Here is a 17,853-nt window from a genome sequence, read left to right as displayed (position 1 = left end):
AAAGATGTTTCAGCAACAGAAATGAGGGGCTGCACAGTTTTCCAAAGCAGTTTTGAAGAATGGTCTCAAAGAACAACTGGAAATACTGAGCCTAGAACAGGCTTCCAGCTGGAAAGGGCAATAGGAATGATCAGTCCTTCCTTGTAAGCCTCACACCAGGATTGACTGGGAAGTGAATGTCTGGCAATTTGCTCAGTAGATGCAGCATGTCCTCCTTTGCAAATGCCATGTGCTTTTCTCCAAGAGAAATGAACTCCAGTGCTGTGCAGTATATCCAAGCTGACCCCGGAGGGGAGGGCAGTGCAACAGCTCAGCTTGAATCCAAAGGGAAGGAAAGTAAACGTGCCATGGGGGGAATCAGGAAAGAGAGAAAGACCTCCTTTTTTCTCCTGGTAAAAGAGGAAACCGGCACATGAGTGTGTGTGCTCGTGTCACTGGATTCCACTTGTACCACAGCAGCAGCTTCCTTGGCCCCTGCAGGGAATATCGTGCTGGGCTGATGCTTCCCCAACTGCCAGAAGCAGAAAACTGTGGAGCCAGCACCTCTGAAGGCTTCTCCTCCAGACAACCTCCATGGGACCTCCAAGGGTGCTCTTCCTTAGGATGGCAGGGATTTCTCAACCGAAGTTGCGCCTCCATCCTCATTTATTCCAGCCAATGACCCTGGAGTTGTGCCGTGTTTTAGCAGGACACTTGGAGATGCAGGGCAGGGACAGGCCCTGCAGAGCCACGTCCTGGGATGAGCCGCTGCACCGTGGTGCAGATGGCAGCGCCATTTCCAGAGCTATAAACAGTATCATTGTCATAGCTCTTTGAATGGTACTGCCATATGTACTGGACAACCAGCATTTATGCTTGTGAGGGCTTTGGGCCAGCTGGATTTTCCCTCCATTGGGATGAAGCCAATTCCTGAAGTATGAATGAAAGTTGCATGCTTCTCTGGAGCAATTCCCCCTCAGTACTTACGTTTGAGTCTCCAAGGATCATCACGCACTCGTCAGCCTCCTAACTCACAAATTCCAAGTGTCCTGCACGTGGAGAGATTGCTGATCCATCTAAACCTCCCTGATTGGTCCAAGAAGAAGCAGAAAGTTTATGGGAATTTTGAGAGCAAACCAGTCAGGCTCTGTATGTTTGCCTTTAGCAAGTATTGCACTTAAAAGTGAAGTGGATTTGACTGTGTTTGTCTGGGTGGGTGAGTGGAAAGTGTTCATCTCAAACAGTCAATCTCAGGGGTTGTGTACCTCACTGTGCTGCCCTCTGTTTGTATTGCTGAAGGAACAACAGCCATTTGCAGCAAAGAGAGAAGATCATGACGACACAAGTCACCACAAGTCGAGTTGACAAGCAGAGCAGAGCTCAAGGAGCATCAGGGCTGTGCTGCCCTGGGAGCCTGGGGGCCACAGGAGGCTCGGGGCAGCCCCTGCCTTTGCTCTCCTCTGTCCTTGCTGCAAGAGTTTTGCTGCCATGTCCCATTTTTTGCCAGCTTTTTTTTTTGGCAAAGAAGAGGGGGAGGCCAGCAGCTCTGAGCTTTGTTGGGCAAAGAAACCAGTATGGACACGTGAAGACACACAGGCATGTGTTAGGGGAGGGAGTGCCCTGTTTCCCATGGAGCCTTCACAAATATGGAGATGCTTTTCCAGGAGCAGTGGTCCTGCTGGTGTGCCCATTTTCCTGGAGTGTCAGTCCCTTTGGAGGGCTGGCTCAGACCACCTGCCGTGGCTGGGGATGCAGAGAGGGGCCAGGTCAGAGGGGGTAAATGCTTATGGAACCACAGCAGAGCTGTAAACTCTGCTGGGCTGTGGCTGAGCCTCTCAGCTGACAAATGCCAGATACTAAACATTAGTCTGATTTCTACTTCAGAAGAGGCCACAGAGATCTGAAAACCCAGCACCAGGAAATGTGTTTCTGAGTCTATCTGTGCAATATCAGTAATAGATTCTGATAACTAACGAGTCCAGGCATTTGTGACAAATATTCCATTTACTTGGCCACCGGTTTGGAGACATATTCTAAGAACTAATTAATTCTTTCAGCTTCTGGATTAAACTATTGTGCAAAACATCCTATCAAACAGAGAACATTATATGGTATGTTACTGTAATTAAATAAAGAGATAACTGAGCTCGAGAGATGCCCACAACACTTAATTAAGATTAATTAAGCAACATGATTTACAGCTGGAGAAGATGAAACTGAGCAATTCAAAACTGGCTCGGCAAAGTGGCTGTGACGTGCTGGATTCATGAAAGCACATACTTTGTTTTTCAGAAGCACTGCGATGGCAGCCTCCCCGAGCAAGTTTGTTTAAAGAGGTTGGGTTTAGCTCCTGGAACACACCCATTCTCCTGACCAAACACAGGCATGTCTGTGAAACAGGGAGGAGTTCATACCTGGATGGCTGGAGGCTCAGTAACACACCAAAATATACACAAGATTTCCCTTACAAGCCCTCTCTGAGACAACAGCTAGATTAGTGTGTTCTTAATTTCTTAGAGTCGTAGAATCATAGGATGATTTGGGTTGGAAGGGACCTTAAAACTCATCCAGTTCCATGCCCTTGCCATGGGCAAGGACACCTTCCACTACTCCAGGTTGCTCCAGGCCCCATCCAACCTGGCATTGAACACTTCCAGGGATGGGGCAGCCACAGCTTCTCTGAATAACCTTTGCCAGGGTCTCACCACCCTCACAGGGAAGAATTTCTTCCTAATATCCAATCTAAACCTACCCTCAGTTTGAAGCCATTTGCTAAATCATTGGGCAAAGTGCATCTTAGGTTGCCTCAACTAACACACAGGATTGTAGGTAAAAATTGGGTTGATTTTTTTAAGAGGATGGACTCCTGATTGTTGCAGTAGAGCCCAAACTTAAGTCAGTTACATTTGAAACTTGATGGCTGAAAAGCAATTTTCTGTTCCATTTGCTACATGTATCATTGCTTTTCTTTTCCTCAAGAAGGAACAAACATAAATTTAAGCAGCATTTATTTACCAAAGCAGAGGCTGAGTTGGAGATTTATAGACTATGTTGTCTCCTCTGAAGCAGAAAATAGAGAGGCCCAGGGGCAACTGAGGAAAGGGGATGGCACAACCTTCAGAAGTTTGAACTTATTTGTTTGCTTCTGCACTTCAGATTTGAAGGCAACATATAAAACAATGGACAGAGAGGGTCTGCCAGTTGTTGTGGCCCTGAAAGATATTCATATCTGCAGAAGGATTAGAAGAAAGCACAAAATAACAGAAATAACCTCATGTTAACAGCAGGTATATACAAATAAGGGTTTTACACACAGGGGTACAAACACAAAGAGACACAGAGTGCTGGGTTCAGTGGTGTATCTGAGTTACTGCACAGTGTAGGACTGTGGTGCTGCGGGCATCAGGTCCATAGGTTGAAGGCCTGGGGCCACCAGTGAAAGATTCATTATGTGAGAGGGAAAAGAAGCTACTTCTGTGATCAGCCTGGCCCAGGAAAACAGCTCTGCCTGAAAGAATCGACCTCCCAGGCAGCACATGAAGATATTCTCAACTGCAAACAGAACAAAAAGGCACCACCTGATCTCGGAAAAAAAAGTTGAGGTCCTTACCGGAATATGCCCAGCATGTTTTCACAGCTGTATTTGACTGTCAGAGCAGCATTTTTCTTTTTAAACATCCTCCTTCAGCCTGGGAATCCCTTGGGCAGCCACAGGCTCTGAGATGCCATTAGTTGCAGACGGGCAGAGCTCAGCCAGGTGAGCAAATGTTGTCAAGGAAAATGCTGCACGGACACGGGCCAGGTCCCGCCCTGTAAAGCAAACCTGACCAAGACAACCAACCTGACTAAGGCTGAGGGACCTAAACCAGCATAAAATGAGGAAAAACACAGCTGGGGTTTTGCTTTCTTTATGTCTGTTTTCGGTTTTACATTTTAAATATTCTTTGTTTAAATCAACTACCGATATTTCTTGTGCTAGGTAAACTCTAAAGAAATTCTAATAACAATTCTTATGTAGGGAGAAGTTTTATCTGTGGATCCAAGGGAGATTCTGTACCTGAGGCTTGCTGGGACAGCCCCTCTTCTTTCCAGGCACGTGCTGGGTTCATGGGCTTTCTGAACTGCTTATGCTGTGACAGTGGTTGTACCTGTGCTTAGGAGTGAAACCTTGATAAAGCTGATCTTACAGAACAGAATTTGGCATCAGATTTGGTGACTTTGTGCTTATTTGTCCCATCTGAGCATATTGCTCTCTTGATTCTGAATTGTGATATTTAAATCATACAGTAACTGTTGCCACAGCACAAATGACAAGTATATTTATGATCTGTCTTGCCAGCATTCAGATTTAGGTGCCCACTGTTGAGGTTGTTCTCTGTCACTTGCAGGTGTAACTATGATATGTGACTTGAGTACCAGTGAAAATATGTATTCCACAGTCCCATTCCAACAAACTTCAGAGCTTCACATACGCTTAAAGGACTCAAACTTGGTTGAGTCAACCCAAAGACTCAATATTCATAAAATATTTTTGATTGTTTTCTGGCAGCATTTCATTTTATGTCAAGTAGAATAAATGACTGGTTTCACCTGAAACTTAATTTTCCCACCTTGTATTTCTGCAAGGAAACTGCAAACTTAATTGTGTCAGCAGGGGAAGGAATATGACTTGATCAGTGATTATTGTGTGCATTTCTCCCAGGTGATTGCCAGATATTTTGATTGCACAAGTTGCCTCCTCCTGTGATCAAAATCAATACATCGATCAATGCAGCTCTAAAGTGTCATGTTCCAATCTACAAGGCATTTCTCCGAGGAACAATCTCAAAAAGAATTGCTGAGGGCCGTTTTTACTCTACGAATCCCACCAGAGAATAAATATCTGCTTGATTATGATCCCTCATTTCTTGGGTTTCCCTCATCCTCCCCCCAAAAATATAAGCTGTTTGCAGCTATGCAAATCCTCAGATTTTTGCCTCTCCTGACACTTGGACATGGCGTATTCAAATGTTCAGACTGAGCTTGACATTTTTCTTTTGGACATCTTCAGGAGAGATGAAGTTCTGCTCATTAGGATGCTCTGATGAGAAAATGTTTTCCTTAGGTCCTTGTTGCACACAGAAGTTCAGAGGGTCCCTGAGCCTAGAGGGGAGCAGTAATTGGCATCTCTTAAACGAGATCCTCACAAGCAGATGTCCAGGAACAACTCCTGTTGAGATTGGAAAGGCTGAAGTCAGATAACAGGCTACGAGCACAGGATGTTTGGGGATAGAGCTGACAGAAAATGGGGACTTAGCAACCTCTGAATCACATCAAAATGAAGAAGCTGTCAAAGGCACCTCCTGTCCTCCCCAGTACACTCCTTAAGATGATCCATCCTGACTGTGAAATAGCTCTTGGCAGGGAAGGTGGATGAGCAAAGGAAGCATCATCCTTCCTGAAGAACACACAGCCAGCCAGCAATATGTACTTACTGGCTTGGCTTGGGACCTGGTTTAACCAAGCTAAAAATGAGAAGAAACTGTCTATGAAAGCAATGAAGGGAATTAATGTTTGCAAGTGGGGTCAATATGGGGAAGCAGAGTAGGATGGGGAGCATGGAGGGTCTGCTGCCCTCAGTGCACCGACAGGAAACCCGGTGTGCATCGATCCAACCAGGGCTGTACGGAGGAGAATATGGAGATTTTACTCAAATTAAGCACCCACTTCCCATGCCCCCATCTGTGGTATGACTTTTATTCTTAACAGAATGCTTGCAAAATATGACTAGTTAAGAATTTGCCATGTTAATGTTTTCCATGATATGACATGTAAAGTTTTATGAATTCGTACCCAGTGGGTTGTCAGAGAGAAACAGTCTAAAGTCAGAAATGTGCTACTTAATGCATATCATAGAAATATTAATTGAAAAACCTGGAGTCAGAAGGAAAGAGGAGAGGAAACTTCCATTCAACACAATATGGTGCTTGCTCTCTGAGCTGTCCTTCCCTGGGAACACAATGGAGAGCTAAGGAAAGGTAGCCAAATAAACTTTACCTTAAGTTTGTAAGATTTACTACAACTTAACCTACAACATCTCAACTAATTGAGATGTTAGAGGCATCAACAAGAATCTTTATTATTAATTTTGGTCTGGTTTTTTTTTTGTTATTTGCTTTCATTGTGATTAAATTAACTGTTATTTAACTGGGGGTTTTATTATTTAGTTTTTGTACCATTACTACATTACCAGAAAATACATTTTTCAGCTTTTCCCCTTAGGTGCCTTAAGATATGAACACTGCACAAGGAAACAGTCCCAAGTGGTTTTTTCACTATTTCATTCCACAGTCTTGACAAATGGCTTGTGGGTTTTTTCCCTAGCAGATGAAAGGTCTTATTATGCCAGTGGTGAGACCTCCATTTTAAAAAAATCATTATGTTCCATTTGAATATTATTAATTGATCCTGCTTGTATTTCAGTAATTGAAACACCTTACTTAAAACCAGAAGCCTATTATGAGCCATCCCATCTGTGGGTAGTTATGAACTGCTCTTAATGTGCTGCTGTGTATTTCTAATGTGTCTGAGCACTTCCAAGTGCTCTCCTAATTATCAGATTTGAGCCTCTTATGAATGTTGCATTAATTATGGTGCAAAAAATGAACTGTAGGCCAAAATCTGTAGCTAATTAGAGCATATAATGTAGTGCCAAGCTTAACATTAACGAGAGAGAAATGGAAATAGAGAGTTAATGTGAGAAAATGGGGAAAGTGCTCATTTTCCACAATGTGACACTGAATGGCTTCTCTCATGTGCTTACTTGTTTACCCTGGTGTTTATAATTAGCAAATGGATTTTGCTCACTGAAAACAAATAGCTCTTTAACTGATTTTAAAGTTAGCTTAATTTCTGTCCTTCAGCGCCCAAGTTGCTTTTTCTCATGTGGAAACACCAACTTTTACAACATTAACATGGAAATCTATAATGGAAGAAGTTAGCAGCTCTGGACTGATTCCATCAGCTTGGTTGCTGTGTGGATCTGATGTTTTTCATCACCAGTTGTTGTCACATAATACCCAAGTCCAAGGGTATTTTTTGTTCATAATACCCAAAGTCCAAGGCCTTTAGCTAAAGCTGAGCAGGACATACTGCAGTGGGAAATAGGAAAATTATAAGCATCATCCAGGTCAAGAAGAAGCATAAGGAGACTGGGAAAAGAGAAAACAGTGGTCAAATTCAGTAATCAAAGTGAGGGAGTTGGAAAGGACCACAGTGGATAATCTGTGAAATTCATTAATAGAGCCTGGCAATAAAAGGAATTAAAAAAAGAAAGATGAAAATGAGCACTTGCCGTTCCAGGGAAACAAACTGATCAGGTCAAATGCAGCAAATGTTTTCAGCAGGAGAAAACAAAAAGGAAACAAGATGCTGAAGTGTTTTGATATTTCATTTCAAAATCGTATTTCAGGTTATTATTCGCGTGCACATTTAAACATGCTCCTTAAAAAAGATCTGCATCTACTTAAATACAAAAACAAAGGAACTGGAGGGGATTTCAGTCTTGGTTTGCCAGAAAGAAAAAGATGAACACTAGTTTTGTACATCAGCCTAAAGCAGCAATGCTGGTGTGTCAGTGCAGTCACATACCCACCAGGCACTGTTGCAGTAATCCCTTGTGTAGCTCCAGTGACTTCCCTGGATCTGTGTGGGAATGCTGTGGCCATGTGTGACTGGGATGGTCTGGGAACATGTCCTGGAGCTGCAGGTCATTAAAGCAAGTGGCAGCCAGAGCTGGTTTGTAAGAGTGGGAGAATAGGTGAGCTTCATCCTTCAGGGATGATGGAACAATGGAAAAAGAAAGGAGAGAAACAAACATATTGATAGGTGCTTTCTGTGTTTCCTGTGACTTGTCAGAGACAAAGAAAGTTTTTTTTTTTTTTTAATCTTTTTTTTTATCCCAGTGTTATGTTTCTCTCATTCAAGGGCTTTGCCTACTTGGAGAACTGGCTGCTAATTTTAAATCTGAGGAGGCACGTAGAAGTCTTACAAAATATAGGGGAGGCTGCATTATGTAGGCTGGAGACATGTTTTTAAAACCTCAAACTGAAACTTAGTAGAAAATGATGAGGGCTTAATTCCAGCTCACAAGGTCTGAACAGCATTATTTGACTTAAAGATAATTAAGATATTCAGCATAGCTGCTCAAGAGTGGAAAAAATAAACACTTGTCGTGAGACAGAGACAAATTTGTATTTAGATTTGACTACAAAGGACTTTAAATCAACATTGCTGTCAGAGCCATATAAATAATTCAGCAATCCAAATGTTTTCCCAAGATCTGGATTTTTACCATTCAGCTGCAATGGGAAAATTGAATTTTGATGGCATTTCTGTGGATTTTACCCATGTTCTCTCCAAGGACTGCAGAGGTCCACTGATATTTGCTTCTCTTTATGACTTGTTGGTCACCTCTGGGTTGCAGGTTAATCCGATGCAGCACGAGGAAGGGACACAATGAGTTTAAACCTTATTGCTAAGAAATCTTGGAAGCACCTTGCTCATCTCAGAATAAGTGAGAAGCCCACAAACAAACAACAGGAGCTCTTCATCCTCAAAGGATTAGATCTGTTGCTAATTTTGCAGCATGGCATATCAAATTGGTTTATGTTGTTCAGCAATATTGATACACATTCAACCAAAAGAGTTTCTAATTTCTGGCCTATTTTGCCCCAGGAATGATGGTGAGTAGGTAGGGGCTATTCTTATCCTGCTATAATAATTTTCTACTGATGGCCAAATGCAGAAGTTCACTTTAGTGGCTGGAATCATGACTCATTCAGCCCAGAGTTTACAGAGTTACTGGGAAGCTTTTAATTTTATGGAGCCTATGAACCTGGTAATTGAGAGAGAGGGAAAATTCTACACTCCTCTCATGAAAATTTAATAGGCAGCTGTATTGAAAGCAAATGTTTTGTGAAATTACATTTGATTTGGCCTATGTGTATTCATTTTTTTCAACAGAAAATGAAAATAGAACAATGTATTTTATTCACATTTCCTTTTGACATTTAGTGTATTTCAAGTTTTAAAATTTTGTTTTCTTCTTTCACAGTGAAAAAAATATCATAGATTAAAAGAGTGAATTCCAGAGATTGCTGGATTTTATGTTTACACTCTTCTCAATTTTCTGACCGTTTCTCAAGATTTCACAGTTTTCCAAAATGTCAAAAGTATCTTTTTGGGGAGACACTAGGATTGTTGTCTTTACCCGGAGCCCTTGTATCCCTGGAAGCCACTCCAGGTCCTTTCCTGAGTTCTGAAAAACATGCTCACATTTTATTCCTGGAGCATTGGGATTCAATCTGTGTGATCTGTCCTGTGTGGTTCCGACATGGGGAAACAATGATTCCAACCAGACACTGTCCTGCACTGAGCAGCACCTCCATCATCTACAGGCAATAGTTCACCAGGGTTAGTGACTGCCATAAAATACAGAATTAAAAGACTCCTTTCTGCCTGCTGCTGAAACAGGAATAAAGTAAGCAGATACATCACTGTCTGGGATAACTAACAAACAGTCATCTTAAGCCGTTCTCTCTTCCCCTCTCTTTTATAGTGCATTTATGAATTATGTTGTTTGCATTTGTAATTATGGAACTGAACAGATGGTGAAAGGCTTATTTCAGAGTGATGTGTTCATTAAAATAACCTGCTCTCCTCTGCCAAGTGATTGTTAACCCTAATCCCAATTTGATATCAAAGAGAGTTATTTGTTCTTTCTCTTCTAAGTTTGTCTGAAAGAAACGGAGCTTTGAGAAACAGACACGATATTGAGTGTGGAGCCACAACAGTGGTGCTGAATATATTCCAGAGGGGGAACCACTGAGGAGCTTTGCAGCTGTGAAAGAAAGATGCAGGAAAAGATAAACTGTGGACCAATGCAATGTCAAATCTAAGAAAAGTTTAAATTCTTCATTCAGTTTGGAAGCTCAGTTCCACGTAAAACATGGCCCCAGCCAACTTCTGCCTATGTGCAAACTCTAAGTTCTACCATATTAGGTGGTTGAGCATAATAATGGTAAATCCCATTATTAAAAATTGGACTCTCTTCTTTCTTCACAGTTTATCACATCTTACAAAACAACATCTTACCTGCTTCTATTCCCAACAAGTGTTTACTGGGTGGTCCCGCAAATAACGAGAGTTGCAAACAGCACCTGGCACAAACTTGGGAAAAGTTTCAATGCCATGAAACCTGCAGAATTATTTCTTTTCTTATTAGTTTAGATTTTTAAGAATGCCACAGTTGAAACTTGCTCCTTGCCTGACTCTGCCATGCCCAGGTTCCTTCCATCAGTCCTGTAAGGTGTCACCAATGAATCGGCAACAACAAACCCCAAATCCCAGGACAGGGATGTCCAAGGATCACAGTTTCATTTCAGTTAGGTATAATTTTCCTGCACTGTGTGAGCATGGGACCAGGAGGAGACTCTTCACAGTCCAGCTCATCCATGAGGTCACTGTTGCAGCCAGTAGTGAAGTGTGTTACAGGCTTCAAACAGTGTAATGTGAACAACTAAGAACAGCACAGAATTTGATACAAGGATTTTCTCTTCTATTCTTGCATTACCAGGGGTATCTATAAACTCTAGCAGTAATTAATTTGCACTTATAATATCAAATTATAAAAAAAATTTCACAAACATAATGAAACTTGGTGCTTATCAGCTTCTTACACAGTTCATGTCTAAACTTCCCCAGACTTTGCAGCCATTTGTGCACCCAGCTGAGACCCAAGATACCCTGGCAGTACCAGTAACAGACATATACACCATAAATGCACCCACCCATCCCTACTTCTGCAGAAACATTGACCTCTCAGTGTCTGAACATGTCTGCAAAATCTCTTCTCTACCTATTGACAACGGGACCTTCATTTTTTGATCAGAAGGGGAATGGGTTTAGTGGTAAAAGTCCCAGGGAGCACAGAGTTAACAGTTCTTGTACTTCCTCTGCACAAAACTCAGCCCAGGGCCAACTGCAAAACCTCACCTCAGTCTTCAGTGAATGTCAGGACAACAGGAACCACCTTCTGCCTGTCCAAAAAAGGAAGCAATTAATAATGGAAACTGGTGTACAGGGAAAGGATTATTAAACAGAGAGCAAAGGCAGCTGTGCACCTACAGCAGGTTTGGGATGGCTGTGGCTTCCTCCCATCACACCTCCTGCAGTGCAGCTGAAAGCTTTGCCCTGCTGGGGCAGTTGTGGGCATTCAGTTTATTTGTGATGGTGAGATCTTCCCATTGTCTACAACTCCCTCAAAGGAGGTTGGAGCTGGGCAGGGTTGGGCTCTTCTCCCACATAACGAGCTCATCAGGAGACCCCAGGCTCTGGGAAAGTGGTGAGTGGTTTTCATTACAGTTCAGGGAGCCAGAGACCAGCAATTTTTTGGCTTTGCTTTCTTAGTAAATTGTCCAACTTGGTGTTAGAGATAGCTCTGCAGGGAATGAAAGTAAGCAGCCACTGCACCCCCTTGGTGTTTTCTCCTTGGCTTTTGCTGAGTTCCCACAATAATGCTGGAGCTCCCTGTTCTGGTCGTGGGCCGTAAAACCTCCTGTGCTGAGAGCTAGTCCAACCAGTTAATTAAAGAGTCCATTGGACTTTCAGAAACAGTGGGAGATGCAGAAGCAATTATCTCCAAATTGGCCATCATCACAAAGTGCCATTTGGTGAGTAGGGAATAGTCTCCAGCAGGTCCCTTTAGGGGTGGCAATGCCTTTCCATTATTGGGCTTTACTGCTGGGTGTTGGTTGTGATCTGAGTAAAGCCTTGGGGGAAATGACTGGAACACTGTCCCCAGTTCTGGGAGGAGTCAGATGCAGAGGGCAGGGGCCTCAATTTGTAATTGAGCTTGGTGGTTTAATGTGCCAGCATGTAGAAATCCCATTGAAGGAACCCATTAGAGGCAGGAAAGCTGAGCAACTAATTTTCTGCCGATAATTTATTTAATGCATTTAAACCTTTTAATGTTTTTTTTCCTGCTCGCATACTATGGCTTCCTCAGATGTATTCATTACTCAAACCTACCTCGTTGTTTCTCTTGAAACATTCAGCCCACACATGGAGGGTTCGAGTGCTGTTTTCTCCTTGCATTGTAAGATAAATCCTTGGTGTCTCCATGGGGTGGGAGCTGAGGCATATCAGGTGTGTGTTCCTGGAGTGAGGCAACACTGAGTTTCAGGTGTAGCTGTGCCTTTTCTCTGAACCATGCTTGCGATAAGTCTGATGCCTGAAAAATGAATTGTATTTTCAGGGAGCAGATCAGTTAAGTCGTGGGGGTGTGAACAAAAGCAGGGCTGTTATAATCCCATCTTTTATCCAACACTAAGTTGGTGCTCTGCAACTGGCAGGTAGCTTTGAACTTCCATTTGAAGGGGAAAACTGCAGCATGAGAAAACAACCCGAGTAACACAAAAGCTCATCAGCAGAGGACTCCTTTAACAGATTCCTGGACATTTTGGTAATGTTTTTACAAATGATGTGCCAGAACCTGAGCAAGCCATCACCCTGCAGAGCAGCTTTTCCACCCCATGTAGGAATGCTCTTTCCTCCTCTCCTACCAGTCCTCTTTCCCCACAGGGTAAACAGCTGGAAGTGTTGAGCTAACAACTGCCAGAGGCTTCAGACAGACACTTTGTGCCACACGAGATCCCGGGACACCTTAATGACTTCTCTTTAGCTTAATGCATCTCTGTAACAAACGGCATCACCTGCTATTGCTGATCTTGCACCACTTTCTGACTGCTGCAGAAGAACAAGGAAGGTTTGGATCTTTGGATATCCTGTATGAAGTGAGCTTTCAGTCTCTGTTGCGCTGCTGAGCAAGTCCTGAGCTGTCTGCCCTGCTGATGAAGCAGGGGGTCTCCTGGCTCTCATCCTCTGTATCCCCATTAGTAGCAGAGACTTTGCCATAGAGGTCTCCTTGGTGGATCATCTCACACAGTGTCCCGTGTCTGACTTGGTATATCAAATTAAAACTACATTATGACTTGTATTCTTCATGGTCATCTCATCGGAGTGTCTGTTCAGTGTTAGATGCAAAATGTCTTTTCTTGTTTCTTGCATCAAGTCTGTAATTTGTTGGGAGAACGAGCACATTTTTAAAATTTATTGTCCTTATTTAAAGTTGATTTCTAAATTTATTATCCTTATTAAAACTGGAGTATTAAGGGTGCATGTTCAGTGGGTACATCTGCACATACAGTGACTTGCAATAAATCAGCCAAGCCTGGCTGTGTTGAAAACCAGCATCTAGTACATTAAAGGGTGAATTTCTGCAGGAATAATCACCAGGAATAAACACAGACAGGCAGTACAGTTCATACCCTGGCTTTCATTTTGAGGCCATGCCTGATCTTTTGGAACTAACAGATACATAATTGGTAGGATATTCAAATCATCTACTTCAGACATTGCAGTGGCATTCCAAGCACCTCAGTTAGGAGCCTAAGTCCCAAAAATGCTCAGTGATTGAGAAAGAGATGCATCCTGAGTAATAACACCGAGTAAACTGATGTCACAGTATCAGTTTACGAACATGTAGAAAAAGTTCCTGGCTGTTTTTAGTGATTATTCAAACAAACCCTAAGGCTGACAGTACTTCACTCTGCTAACAAGAAGAGAACTGATATATTCCTCTATTTTCTTGGGCTTTTTTCTTTTTTATCTTTATTGTGATACAGATGTTTCAGGTATGTCTTGGATGTTTGTTACTAAGAGAAATAACATATCTACATGTCTAAACATTCAGGAGAAAAGTCTTAACAGAGACCTGATTTCCCTGATATGCATTTGAACAAGGGAAAAATATGTTTTTACAGTTATTTTTGCAGCTTTTTCCTCCTAGACCTACTCAGAGGATGATTTAGTTCAGCTTTAGTTTAAATTAAACAGATTGCCAAGGGAAGATACTTGGCTTGCTCTGTACCCTTCAGGAGGGTTGAAAGCAAGAATGATTAGATGTAAAATTCAAGAAAGATGTGCTAAATTAGTTTTACTCCAGTTAGCCAACAGTTTTGCTATCACCTCAGATCTGCTTATGCCTGCAAAGCACTGCACACCATTTAGGGAAAACAGTTGCATGTCAACAACAGATTCAATCAACAGTCCTGTTCAGAGAGCCACATTGGGATGAGCAGCAGGAGATGGGCTGGTAGATGAGGCACAGGGTAAGAGGAATGGAATTCTTACATTCTGGTTTTCCATATCTGGCCCAAAGCCTGGAGAAATATCATAAAGGTCATGATACCTCCAAAGGACATAACACCTGAACAGCACTGGTTTGATAAGACATGCTAGAATTGGCCTTAGACTGAGATGACTGTCTAAATGGAAATGCCCTGGAATGTTGCTCTTAGTTTCATCTTAAGCAGCATTCCCTTCCCAAGCAAGTCTCAAATGATTCCTTAAATGCTTGAACTGAAGACATCAACTGAAGTGCCTTCAGCTCAGTCCACCCACAGGTGATCAGTGTTTTTTAGTTCCTTTGTCTGGATTCCTCTCATCCAGCTCACCTTAGACACATGAAACCCAGCAGGTTCTTGGTTTTCAGGGTTTGCCTTGACTGCTTCAAGCCAAAGATTTGGTTTCCTGTCCTGGAACAAAGAAGAGATTTGCTTTGCTTTATGTGGGATCTGCATATTTGGAAGGTGCTCTGTCTTAAGATGTACTTCGGGGTTTTCATTTTACATAAGCAGGTAATCAGGTCCTTTTAATTGGCACTAACCAATTTCTATGTCTCTCCACTTCCAGGTACACTGTTTTACGCAATGGGCATCATCAGGAACATGAGAAGCTTCCCATCCACAACGACCCTGAATCCCAAGAGTCCTGTTTCTAGTCATGGTCCTGACAGAGGAATGGTCCAGCTGAAAGAACCTTTTAGGATATCCAAAGGATTCATGGACAGCAGGACTTCTTGAAAAATCATTCATCTGCATTGTCATGGTACCTCCTACACTGACTTCACATGGGTGTCCAGCTGTGAGAGGGATGGAAGGTACAGGACTCCTGTACCTGCAGGGATGGCTGGACCATGGCTATGCCACAGCTTTATTCCAGGAGGGGACGATTCCTGTCAATGTAAGGACACAAAACAAATACAAACCACTCAGTGAAGGGACTTCTGCTCTCCTTTCCAGCTGCCCTCTGTGTACAAGTCATCTCTCTGTCCTGCAGTCTTAGAGATCACAAGGTCTGGCTGAAGCCCTATCAGGATGTGAGACTAAAGCCCTGCTTTATCTGTGCGAGATCCTGCCCGCGGTGACTGGATGGTTGGGGGAGAAACAGCACTATGTTTTCTTCAGCAAAATAAGGGGGAACATTTGCCCTTTGATTATAGCTACTGGTGAAGGGTCAGCAGGAACTGCTGGTTCACCCAACCCTGCAGAGCTTTGTAAATGCTTTTATTGTGTTTCCTGGCCACGTTCATTGGTGGAAGCCTGACAGGCTGGAATGGGACCTACAGAGACATCTCACCTCTGACAGGGCCCTGCCAGCACTGCTCCAATCCAGCCCATGGGCCCAAAGCCTTATCCATCCTCTGCCATTTGGAGGCCAGTGGACAGGATATGGCCCTCAAACCCAGGCAAGCTGCCAGTGCTGTGCTCACTTGAGCAAACTTTAGGCATTCTGACCCAGAAGAAAGGTTGGCCAAGGGACAGTCAGTCTGTAATAGATCACTAAGTGCCATCTTGAAAACTACACCATCTAATAAACTTTTCCAGCTACATTAGGAAGAGAGACTTCCACTTCCTTTTTCCACCTTTATTTTTGTATTTGTTTCGGTTCCCTTCCAGTTGAGGCAAGAAGTTTCAAGATTTTCAAATATCACCATATGCACATCTGCTTGCAAAGATCTCAGTCCTCAGCTGCTTCCTGCATGTAGATGTTGCCATGTTCCTTGTGAGCTGCTTCCACCTTATGCATGGAAAGGGTGAGCAAGGCTGTAGACTTCACAACTTTGGGAGAATGATCTTCATGCAGTAGGAAATATGCAGGATCAAGACTATGAGCCTCTACCCTTTTCAGATGAAGATCAAACCCAGAGATGCCACCCTGAGCCTAGAAAATAAACTTGTACTTTGTTATATTGTGTAATCATGTACAGCTATTTTTAATGTAAATAGAAAAGGTGACATTATTTATTATTTTTTATCAGAAACATGTGGTTTTTTCATTAAAAGCTTCTAGACCCAGGAGCTTAACATTATATGTATTATTATTTAGTAATATTTCTGTTGCTATGTGACAGGTATTTACTATAAACAGACAAATCCTGCTTTGAACAAACAGAAATGTTGCTCAGTAGGAAAAAAATTGTGCATGATAAGAACAAGTGGCTTCCCTGCCATGGTGTCCGACTTCTTTAAATACTTCTTCCACATAAAACTCACTGACAAAACTTCACAGCATTTTCCTTTAGGTTTCAAAAGGACTCGGGGGACAAATAGCCCTAATTAGAAGACCAGACACTTACCAAAGTAGAGAAGTGCTGGCAGTTAGAAAGAGACAAACTGTTGGTGTTTTCATGGAAAGTGCTCCTGGTTCATCATTAGGACCTGTTTGGCAATTACCTGTTTTTACAGGGCTTTGTTTCCAAAACAACTCTACTGTAGACACCAAAACAGAGCAGGGAGTGAAAAAAGAAAGGTCATTATTAAAAGTTTGGAAAAAATCCATCCAGGGCTGCTTGAGTCTTGTGATCCTCACCCTCTGTGGGACTGCTCACTTTGGTTATGTCAGGATTTGGATACATGAGGCTGCAGAATAGGTTGTCTTGGTTTCACCTCAAGTGTCAAATTTCTTAGAGAAATTCTAAAAAAGCTTTTCTCTGTCCCCATTAAAAGGCATCAAAATATTGGTGTGAAATTTCTTGGAGTGATCTGGAATCAGCAGCATGGGGATGCTACAGTAATGGTGTTTTTTGTTTCTGCTGTTGTCCTTGAAGTGTTGTTTTCTCCTATGTTTTTATGTGCATTCGTAATATATCTCTTCTTAATTTAAAATTAACTCCTCAACAGGGCAATTTCCTCACAGGCAACATTCTATCAATGGTCTCTATCAATGGGAGCAGTAGCTCACTAGCCAAAATGGTCAACAGCTGTGACGGGAAAAAATTCCAAAAATTCCAAACATTGAATGAAAAACCAAACACGAAATGTCCATGTTCTGTGTCATTTCTGACAAACTGTTTGTTGGACTCAGTAAACCTGTCATGAACCACCTGGCAGCTCCTGCTTAGTAAGTCAATAATCTCAGTAAAGCTTCTGTGAACCCAGCAAATGACGTTGTCTGTCATCAATAATGGTAGAATTTCTCTAGAAAATGAGCTGTCTCACAGAAAGGACCCAGACTCAATTTCCTTTGCTAAAGGTGGCTGCTCCTTCAGCCTCTCAGTTTAGCTTCCCATTGACCCTCTTGGCTAGTGGTATCAGAGCCTTTGCCTGTGCTGAATAATGTGTAATGCATTGGCTGTTTCTAAAAATAAAAAATCTTCTGTGTGCACTGCAGTGAACTCCAGCTCATGCTCATTTCTTGGCTGTTTTCACTCAAAACACATGATGTGACCAAGTTACACTTTCTTGCCTTGCAAGACACTCTAACAGCCAGAACAGGGAGGGAGGATCCGGCCCTTCTTTGCTTTTTCTACAACTCCCTGACAGGAGGGGGGAGCCAGGTGGGGGTCAGGCTCTGCTTCCAGTGAACAAGTAACACGACTAGAGGAATGGCCTCAAGTTGTGCCAGGGGAGGTTCAGGTTGGACATCAGGAGGAATTTCTTCACTGAAGGGGCTCCCACACATTAGAATGGGCTGCCCAAGGAGGTGGTGGAA

General features: G+C 42.6%; 1 protein-coding gene across 3 annotated transcripts in view; it reads left to right on the top strand.

The window, feature by feature from the left end:
- The window catches only part of HTR4 (5-hydroxytryptamine receptor 4), an 89,918-nt gene extending 72,389 nt beyond the window's left edge, over positions 1–17,529 (top strand). The window contains exons 7-8 of one of the 3 annotated variants that reach the window (XR_004359822.1): positions 12,601–12,784; positions 14,773–17,529. Coding sequence is in view for 1 of the 3 variants with exons in the window: in XM_032703282.1 (XP_032559173.1) it covers positions 14,773–14,860 (88 nt within the window). In the remaining 2 variants the exon portion in view is untranslated. The remainder of the gene's footprint in view (positions 1–12,600; positions 12,785–14,772) is intronic. The other 2 variants (XM_032703282.1, XM_032703283.1) reach the window with 2 other exon arrangements.
- Positions 17,530–17,853: the final 324 nt, after the last annotated feature.

This window comes from Chiroxiphia lanceolata, chromosome 15 (genome assembly GCF_009829145.1).
Source record: "Chiroxiphia lanceolata isolate bChiLan1 chromosome 15, bChiLan1.pri, whole genome shotgun sequence".
In the NCBI taxonomy this organism is placed as follows: Eukaryota; Metazoa; Chordata; class Aves; order Passeriformes; family Pipridae; genus Chiroxiphia; species Chiroxiphia lanceolata.
The sequence above is the reverse complement of the archived record's forward strand: the minus strand, read 5'-3'. Positions and strand labels throughout refer to the sequence as shown.